The sequence below is a fragment of the Orcinus orca genome, chromosome X, assembly GCF_937001465.1.
Source record: "Orcinus orca chromosome X, mOrcOrc1.1, whole genome shotgun sequence".
Classification (NCBI taxonomy): Eukaryota; Metazoa; Chordata; class Mammalia; order Artiodactyla; family Delphinidae; genus Orcinus; species Orcinus orca.
The window spans coordinates 67,784,753-67,795,606 of record NC_064580.1 but is presented as its reverse complement, the minus strand read 5'-3'; the positions used below and the strand labels follow the sequence as shown (position 1 = coordinate 67,795,606).

General features: G+C 40.0%; 1 protein-coding gene across 8 annotated transcripts in view; it reads right to left on the bottom strand.

The window, feature by feature from the left end:
- Positions 1 to 225: 225 nt before the first annotated feature.
- The window catches only part of LOC101277047 (putative P2Y purinoceptor 10), a 28,047-nt gene continuing 17,418 nt past the window's right edge, over positions 226 to 10,854 (bottom strand). For 7 of the 8 annotated variants that reach the window (XM_012536971.2, XM_004280446.3, XM_012536973.3 and 4 more), the window contains one exon: positions 226 to 1,800. In XM_012536971.2, the coding sequence (XP_012392425.1) occupies positions 765 to 1,800 (1,036 nt within the window). In that variant the 3' untranslated portion in view covers positions 226 to 764. Of the gene's footprint in view, positions 1,801 to 9,512; positions 9,656 to 10,854 lie in introns of all 8 variants that reach the window. The other variant, XM_049705117.1, reaches the window with a different exon arrangement.

Genomic DNA, 10,854 nt, shown 5'->3' with positions numbered 1-10,854 from the left:
GTGAATAATAACACAAATAGAGGTAATAATTTAAGCATATGTCGTGTATTCAGGACAAATTTTGCTCACCACTGATTATCTCCAGGGAAGTTGTTTCATCTGTCTGAGGTTCCATTTATTCATTTGTATAACCTTCCACAACTTTATTAGAAGAGCTAGATGAGATGCTATATGTGAAAGTACCCAGGAAAGTGGTAACCCAGAATACAATAGACATCCAACATATTTTCAATGAATGAACAAATTCCCATGCCCTTTATTCAATAAGAGGTCTGTGCCCTAAAATTGATGCACATGTTGCTTCAACATTCACACCCCCTTGCCTGTGCATTTATACCTTAGAAAGACTGGAGATTTTTTTGCTCTCATTCACAAATAATGGTCTTCGTATGAAAGAGATTTGTTTTTACATTCTGGAAAAGATTCATGCATTTATTGTATCATTAACAACATCACATTTAATAAAGAAAGGTTTAAGATAAAATATCCAATTTCCATTTGTTTAAAACATCTGTAAAGCCTTGATCTAGATCTCTTAAGTAAGAAAGTGCCTTGAATTTCAAAGAGGAAACATACAACTCCCATCTTCCCTTCCTCTCCCACATTTTTCACACTCTCCCTGCACCATCACAACCCTGTGAGCACAACTATTTCTGTTGTTCCCAAAGTTCAATTAACAAAATTGTCTGGCTGGTCATTTCCACCTTTGGAAAAAGCCAGGAAACATAGTTAAACAAAGCCATAATCAAAGAGCTATTTTATTTTTAACCAATCATTGATGAACCACTCTCCCTGCTCATTAGGTGGGAACGAGTCACGGAGCTGCCATGGCGGGATAGTTGGTCACGAAACTCTGAGGCCATGAAGTAGTAGAGAATTGGATCCAAAAGGCAGCAAAGACTTGCAAGGCATAGACAAAAAGGGTGGAAATACAGTGAGCTTTGGACAATGGGACAACTGCTAATGATGGTTTCCTTTACCATGGTGTAAAAAATAAAGTTAATATGATAGGGAGTGAAACAGATGAAGAAGACTGCAGCACACATGTAAACCATCCGCAGTGCTTTCTGCCTCTCACTGATTCCCTGGAAAGCCACTGGTGGTTGTCGCAAGGATATAGTGGTTTTCCAGGTACACCATGCAATGATGACTACTGGGATCACAAATCCTGCCAGCTCAGCAGCTGTAATCATCCCAACTAAAGCCATTGCATTCATTTTCCTGTAACCAAGATCAGCAAAGCAGGGCTCAGTGTTGTTGGCTAAGTCTGTGCTTCTCATGATGGGAAATGGCAAACAGGCAGTCCCCACGATGACCCAGACGGCAGCACTGATGCCCACATCATACCTACGCTTCCAGTCTCTGGCCCTGAAAGGCTTGAGGAGAAAGAAGCACCTCTGAAGGCTGATGCATGTCAGGAAACAAATGCTGGCATACATGTTGAGATACTTTAGGTAGAAGCACAGCAGGCAAAGGGCCCTCTGGAAAGGCCAGTGGTGGCTGATGTAATAGTAAATCCGGAGGGGTAAGGACAGCACATGAGCAAGGTCAGCCACAGAGAGGTTGATCATGAAAATGATGGCTTTATTTTTCTTGCTGATGAAGCGGCACAGAACCCACAAGGCTGCACTGTTGGCCAGTAGACCAGGGATGAATATGAGGATGTAGGTGGTGGCATAGAGGGAGTATTGAAATGTCAAATTAGTGACATTGCAGTGATTCTCAGCATTGCTGGTACTGTTGCTGCCCATCTTGAATATTTCAGTATATTCATCAAGGTAAGCCGTGAAGTTATGATCCCTGCCCAAAACAAAACAAAAAAAAAAAAAGAAAGAAAAAGGGTATAATGGTTAACCAGTACTATAGCTGACACCCAGAATTTTTTTAAATTGAAATATAGTTGATTTACAAAGTTTCAGGTGTACAGCAAAGTGATTAAGTTATATCAGATTCTTTTCCATTACAGGGTATTACAAGATATTGAATATAGTTCCCTGTACTACACAGTAGGTCCTTTTTTTTAATCTATTTTATATACAGTAGTGTGTACCCCTTAATCTCAAATTCCTAATTTATCCCTCTCTCCCTTTCCCCTCTTGTAACTGTAAGTTTGTTTTCTATGTCTGTGAGTTTATTTCTGTTTTGTAAATAAGTTCATTTGTACCATTGTTTTAGATTCTACATGGAAGTGATATCATATCATATTTGGTTTTCTCTGTCTGACTTACGTCACTCAGTATGGTAATCTCTAGGTCCATGTATGTTGCTACAAATGGCATTATTTCATTCTTTTTATGGCTGAGTAAGATTTATATATATATATATATATATATATATATACACACACACACACAACTATATATATATATTATATATATATAATATATATATATTTTTATATATATATATTTATATATATACAACCACATCTTCACCCATTCATCTGTAAATAGACACTTAGGTTGCTCCCATGTCTTGTCTTTTGTAAATAGTGCTGCTATGAACATTGGGGTGCATGTACCTTTTTGAATTAGAGTTTTTGGCTTTTCTGGATATATGCACAGAAGTGGGATTGCTGGATCATATGATAACCATTTTTGGTTTTCTTAAGGAGCCTCTATACTGTTCTCCATAGTGGGTGTACCAATTTACATGCCCACCTACAGTGTAGGAGGGTTCCCTTTTCTCTATGCCCTCTCAAATATTTATTATTTGTAGACTTTTTGATGATAACCATTGTGACCAGTGTGAGGTGAGACCTCAAGGAAACACAAAAGACTCAGAATAGACAAACAATCTTGAGAAAGAAATGTGCTGGAGGAGGAGCTTCAAGATGGCGGAAGAGTAAGACGCGGAGATCACCTTCCTCTCCACAAATACATCAGAAATACATCTACATGTGGAACAGCTCCTACAGAACACCTACTGAACACTGGCAGAAGACCTCAGACCTCCCAAAAGGCAAGAAACTCACCCACGTACCTGGGTAGCACAAAAGATAAAAACAGAGACAAAAGAATAGGGACGGGACCTGCATCAGTGGGAGGGAGCTGTGCAGGAGGAAAGGTTTCCACACACTAGGAGGCCCCTTCACAGGAGGAGACTGTGGGTGACAGTGGGGGGGAGCTTTGGAGCCACGGAGGACACGCAGCAACAGGGGTCAGAAGGGCAAAGCAGACAGATTCCCGCACAGAGGATAGGTGCCGACCAGCACTCACCAGCCCGAGAGGCTTGTCTGCTCACCCGCCGGAGCGGGCGAGGGCTGGGAGCTGAGGCTCGGGCTTCAGTCAGATCCCAGGAGAGGACTGGGGTTGGTGGCGTGAACACAGCCTGAAGGGGTTAGTGCACCACGACTAGCCGGGAGGGAGTCTGGGAAAAAGTCTGGACTGCCGAAGAGACAAGAGAGTTTTTCTTGCCTATTTGTTTCCTGGTGCGCGAGGAGAGGGGATTAAGAGTGCTGCTTAAAAGAGCTCCAGAGACAGGCATGAGCCGCGGCTATCAGCGCGGATCCCAGAGACGGGCATGGGATGCTAAGGCTGCTGCTGCAGCCACCAAGACTGTGTGCAAACACAGGTCACTATCCACACCTCCCCTCATGGGACCCTGTGCAGCCTGCCACTGCCAGGGTCCCGCGATCCAGGGACAACTTCCCCGGAAGAACACATGGTGTGCCTCAGGCTGGTGCAATGTCACGCTGGCCTCTGCCACTGCAGGCCCTCCATGCATCCATACCCTTCTCTAGCCCCGGCCTGAGTGAGCCAGAGCCCCCGAATCAGCTGCTCCTTTAACCCTGTCCTTTCTCAGTGAAGAACAGACGCCCTCAGGCGACCTACACACAGAGGCGGGGCCAAATCCAAAGATGAACCCCGGGAGTTATGTGAACAAAGAAGAGAAAGTTCCCCCAGCAGCCTCAGGAGCAGAGGATTAAACCTCCACAATAAACTTGATGTACCCTGCATCTGTAGAATACCTGAATAGACAACGAATGATCCCAAATTGAGGAAGTGGGCTTTGTGAGCAAAGATATATATAATTTTTTTTCTTCTCTTTATGTAGATGTGTATGTGTATGCTTCTGTGTGTGATATTGTCTCTATAGATTTACTTTTACCATTTTTCCTAGGGTCCTGTCTGTCCGTTATGGTTTTTTATTATTATTACTTTAAAAAAATTTTTTCTTAATTTTTTTTATTTTAATAACTTTATTTTATTGTATTTTACATTATTTTATTTTATTTTATCTTGTTTCTGTCTTTCTCTCTAAATTTTATCCCTTTTATTCAAAGCCATGTGGATGAAAGGCTCTTGGTGTTCCAGACATGCATGAGGGCTGTGCCTCTGAGGAGGGAGAGACAAGATCAGGACACTGGTCCACAAGGGACCTCCCAGTTCCACGTAATATTAAACAATAAAATCTCCCAGAGACTTTTATCTAAACACAAAGACCCAGCTTCACTCAACAACCAGAAAACTACCGTGCTGGACACCCTATACCAAACAACTAGGAAGACAAGAACACAACCACATCCATTAGCGGAGAGGCTGCGTAAAATCATAATAATGCCACCGACACCCCAAAACACACCACCAGACGTGGACCTGCCCACCAGAAAGACAAGATCCAGCCCCATTCACCAGAACACAGGCACAAGTCCCCTCCACCAGGAAGCCTAAACAACCCACTGAACAAACCTTAGCCACTGGGGACAGACACCAAAAACAACGGGAACTACGAGCCTGCAGGCTGAGAAAAGGAGACCCCAAACACAGTAAGTTAAGCAAAATGAGAAGACAGAAAAACACACAGCAAATGAAGGAGCAAGGTAAAAACCCACCAGATCTAAAAAATGAAAAGGAAATAGGCAGTCTACCTGAAAAAGCATTCAATATAATGTTAATAAAGATGATCCATAATCTTGAAAATAGAATAGAGAAAATACAAGAAACATTTAACAAGGACCTAGAAGAAGTAAAGAGCAAAAAAACGGTGATGAATAACAATATAAATGAAATTAAAAATTCTCTAGAAAGGATCAATTGCAGAATAACTGAGGCAGAAGAACGGATAAGTGATCTGGAAGATAAAATAGTGGAAATAACTACTGAAGAGCAGAAAAAGAAAAAATAATGAAAAGAATTGAGGACAGTCTCAGAGACCTCTGGGACAACATTAAAAGCACCAACATTAGAATAATAGGGGTTCCAGAAGAAGAAGAGAAAAAGAAAGGGACTGAGAAAATATTTGAAGAGATTATCATTGAAAATTTCCCTAATATGGGAAAGGAAATAGTAAATCAAGTCCAGGAAGCACAGAGAGTCCCAACAGGATAAATACAAGGGGAAACAGGCCAAGACATACATTAATCAAATAATCAAATATTAAATACAAAGAAAACATATTAAAAGCAGCAAGGGAAAAACAACAAATAACACACAAAGGAATCCCATAAGGTTAACAGCTGATCTTTCAGCAGGAACTCTGCAAGCCAGAAGGGAGTGGCAGGACATATTTAAAGTGATGAAGGAGAAAAACCTACAACCAAGGTTACTCTACCCAGCAAGGATCTCATTCAGATTTGATGGAGAAATTAAAAACTTTACAGACAAGCAAAAAGGAAGAGATTTCAGCACCTCCAAACTAGCTTTACAACAAATGCTAAAGGAACTTCTCTAGGCAGGAAACAGAAGAGGAGGAAAAGACCTACAATAATGAACCCAAAACAATTTAGAAAATGGGATTAGGAACATACATATTGATAATTACCTTAAATGTAAATGGACTAAATGCTCCCAGGAAAAGACACAGATTGGCTGAATGGATACAAAAACAAGACCCATATATATGCTGTCTACAAGAGACCCACTTCACACCTAAGAAAACATACAGACTGAAATTGAGGGGATGGAAAATGTTATTCCATGCAAATGGAAATCAAAAGAAAGCTGGAGCAGCAGTTCTCATATCAGACAAAATAGACTTCAAAATAAAGACTATCACAACAGACAATGAAGCACACTACATAATGATCAAGGGATTGACCCAGGAAGAAGATATAACAATTATAATATTTATGCACCCAACATAGGAGCACCTCAACACATAAGGCAAATACTAACAGCCATAAAAGGGGAAATCGACAGTAACACATTCATAGTAGGGGATTTCAACACCCCACTTTCACCAATGGACAGATCATTCAAAATGAAAATAAGTAAGGAAACACAAGTGTTAAATGACACATTAAACAAGATGGACTTGATTGATATTTATAGGACATTCCATCCAAACACAACAGAATACACATTCTTCTCAAGTGCTCATTGAACATTCTCCAGGATAGATCATATCTTGGGTCACAAGCCAAGCCTTGGTAAATTTAAGAAATTGAAATCAAATCAAGTATCTTTTCCGACCACAGTGCTATGAGACTAGATATCAATTACAGGAAAACATCTGTAAAAAATACAAACACATGGAGGCTAAACAATACACTACTTAATAACCAACAGATCATTAAAGAAATAAAACAGAAAATCAAAAAATGCCTAGAAACAAATTAGAATGAAAACACGAGGACCCAAAACCTTTGGGATGCTACAAAGGCAATTCTAAGAAGGAAGTTTATAGCAATACAGTCCTACCTTAAGAAACAAGAAACATCTCAAATAAACAACCTAACCTTACACCGAAAGCAACTAGAGAAAAAAGAAAAAGAAGCCCCAATGTTAGCAGAAGGAAACAAATCATAAAGATCAGATCAAAAATAAATGAAAAAGAAATGAAGGAAATGATAGCAAAGATCAATAAAACTAAAAGCTGGTTCTCTGAGAAGATAAACAAAATTGATAAGCCATTAGCCAGACTCATCAAAGAAAAAAGGGAGAAGAATCAAATCAATAGAATTAGAAATGAACAAGGAGAAGTGACAACTTACACTACAGAGGTACAAAGGATCATGAGAGATTACTACAAGCAACTCTATGCCAATAAAATGGACACTGTGGAAGAAATGGACAAATTCTTAGAAATGCCCAATGTTCCGAGACTGAATCAAGAAGAAATAGAAAATATGAAGAGTTCCATCACAAACAGTGAAATTAAAACTGTGATTAAAAATCTTCCAACAAACAGAAGCCCAGAACCAGATGGATTCACAGGCGAATTCTAACAAACATTTAGAGAAGAGCTAACACCTATCCTTCCCAAATGTTCCAAAATATAGCAGAGGGAGGAACACTCCCAAACTCATTCTAAGAGGCCACCATCACCCTGATACCAAAACAAAACAAAGAAGTCACAAAGAAAGAAAACTACAGGCCAATATCACTGATGAACCTAGATGCAAAAATCCTCCACAAAATGCTAGCAAACAGAATCCAACAGCACATTAAAAGGATCATACACCATGATTTAGTGGCGTTTATTGCAGGAATGGAAGGATTCTTCAATATACGTGAATCAATCAATGTGATACACCATATTAAAAAATTGAGGGAGGGGCTTCCCTGGTGGTGCAGTGGTTGAGAGTCCGCCTGCCGATGCAGGGGACGCTGGTTCGTGCCCCGGTCTGGTAGGATCCCACATGCCGCGGAGCAGCTGCAATCGTGAGCCATGGCCGCTGAGCCTGCGCGTCCGGAGCCTGTGCTCCGCAATGGGAGACGCCACAACAGTGAGAGGCCCGCGTACCGCAAAAAAAAAAAAAAAAAATTGAGGGAGAAAAACCATATGATCATATTAATAGATACAGAAAAAGCTTTAGAAAAAATTCAACACCCATTTATGATAAATACCCTCCAGGAAGTAGGCATAGGGGAACTTTCCTCAACATAATAAAGGCCATATATGACAATCCCACAGCCAACATTGTCCTCAATGGTGAAAAACCGAAAACTTTTCCACTAAGATCAGGAATAAGACAAGGTTGGCCACTCTCACCACTCTTATTCAACATAGTTTTGGACGGTTTAGCCAGAGCAATAAGAGAAGAAAAAGAAATAAAAGGAATCCAAATCAGAAAAGAAGAGGTAAACTGGCAGTGTTTGCGAATGACATGATACTATACATACAGATTCCAAAAGATGCTACCAGAAAACTGCTACAGCTAATCAAGAATTTGGTAAAGTAGCAGGATACAACATTTATTCACAGATATCTCTTGCATTCCTATACACGAGTGATGAAAAATCTGAAGGTGAAGTTAAGGAAACACTCCCATTTACCATTGCAACAAATAGAATAAAATATCTAGGAATACACCTACCTAAGGAGACAAAAGACCTGTGTGCAGAAAATTATAACACTGATGAAAGAAATTAAAGATGATACAAATAGATGGAGAGATAAACCATGTTCTTGGATTGGAAGAATCAACATTGTGAAAATGACTCGAATGTCCAAAGCAATATACAGATTCAATGCAATCCCTAACAAAATTCCACTGGCACTTTTCACAGAACTAGAACAAAAAATTTCACAATTTGTACGGAAACACAAAAAACCGCAAATAGCCAAAGCAATCTTGATAAAGAAAAATGGAGCTGGAGGAATGAGGCTCCCTGACTTCAGACTATACTACAAAGCCATAGTAATCAAGACAGTATGGTACTGGAACAAAAACAGAAACACAGATCAATGGAACAGGATAGAAAGCTCAGAGATAAACCCACGCACATATGGTCATCTTATCTTTGATAAAGGAGGCAAGAATATACAGTGTAGAAAAGAGAGCCTCTTCAATAAGTGTTGCTGGGAAAACTGGACAGGTACATGTAAAAGTATGAAATTAGAACACTCTCTAACACCATACACAAAAGTAAACTCAAAATAGATTAAAGACCCAAATGTAAGGCCAGAAACTATCAAACTCTTAGAGGAAAACATAGGCAGAACACTCTATGAAATAAATCACAGCAAGATCCTTTTTGACCCACCTCCTAGAGAAATGGAAATAAAGACAAAAATAAACAAATGGGACCTAATGAAACTTCAAAGCTTTTGCACAGCAAAGGAAACCATAAACAAGACCAAAAGACAACCCTCAGAGTGGGAGAAAGTATTTGCAACTGTAGCAACTGACAAAGGATTAATCTCCAAACTTTACAAGCAGCTCATGAAGCTCAATATCAAAAAAACAAACAACCCGATGTAAAAATGGGCAGAAGACCTAAATAGACATTTCTCCAAAGAAGATATACAGATTGCCAACAAACACATGAAAGAATGCTCAACAACATTAATCATTAGAGAAATGCAAATCAAAACTACAATGAGATATCATCTCACACCAGTCAGAATGGCCATCATCAAAAAATCTAGAAACAATAAATGCTGGAGAGGGTGTGGAGAAAAGGGAACCGTCTTGCACTGTTGGTGGGAATGTAAATTGATACAGCCACTGTGGAGAACAGCATGGAGGTTCCTTAAGAGCTAACAATAGAACTACCATACAACCCAGCAATCCCACTACTGGGCATGTAGCCTGAGAAACCCATACTTCAAAAAGAGTCATGTACCGGGCTTCCCTGGTGGCGCAGTGGTTGGCAGTCTGCGTGCCGATGCAGGTGACACTGGTTCATGCCTCAGTCCAGGAGAATCCCACATGCTGCAGAGTGGCCGGTCCCGTGAGCCGTGCCCGCTGCGCCTGCGCATCCAGAGCCTGTGCTCCACAATGGGAGAGGCCACAGCAGTGAGAGGCCCGCGTACCACAAAAAAAAAAAAAAAAGAGTCATGTACCAAAATGTTCTTTGGAGCTCTATTTACAATAGCCAGGACATGGAAGCAACCTAATTGTCCATCAACAGATGAATGGATAAAGAAGATGTGGCACATATATACAATGGAATATTACTCAGCCATAGAAAGAAACGAAGTTGAGTTATTTGTAGTGAGGTGGATGGACCTAGAGTCTGTCATACAGAGTGAAGTAAGTCCGAAAGAGAAAAACAAATACCATATGCTGACACTTATATATGGAATCTAAGAAAAAAAATTTCATGAAGAACCTAGGGGCAAGATGGGAATAAACAGTGAGATTACTAGACAATGGACTTGAGGATATGGGGAGAGGGAAGGGTAAGCTGTGACAAAGTGAGAGAGTGGCATGGACATATATATATACTACCAAATGTAAAATAGATAGCTAGTGGAAAGCAGCTGCATAGCACAGGGAGATCAGCTCGGTGCTCTGTGACCAACTAAATGTGTGGGATAAGGAGGGTGGGAGGGAGGGAGATGCAAGAGGGAAGACTTATGGGAACATATGGATATGTATAACTGATTCACTTTGTTATAAAGCAGAAACTAACACATCATTGTAAAGCAATTATACTCCAATAAAGGTGTAAAAAAATAAATAAATAAAAGGGGCAGTATGGAGCAAGAGCCTTAAAGTCATACAGACCTGGTTTGCCATCCCGGTTCTCCCACTTTGATTCATTCAAAAAATATTACTTGAGTGTCTACTATGTACTAGTTATTGTACTGAAACAGAGCAATATGATTGCTGTCCTCATGGAACCTATATTTTTTGGACAGTGATATAGACAGACACTGAATAAATCAATGAAAAAGAAAAAATCAGAGAATTCTATGAAGAAAATTATAATATGATAAGTTGATAAGAGTAACTGCATATCTACTGTAGATTGTATGATCAGGGAAGGCTTCTCTGAGGAGGTGACATTTGAACCTGAATGATGAGAAGGAGCTAGCCACGTGAAGACCTAGTGGAGAAGCATTCTAAGCAGAGAGAACAACAAAGGCAAAGGCCCTAAGACAAGAATGAGCTTAACATATTAAATAATGGAAAGAAGACCAATGTATCTGGAGTTCAGGTATGAAGGAGAGAGTAGTTAA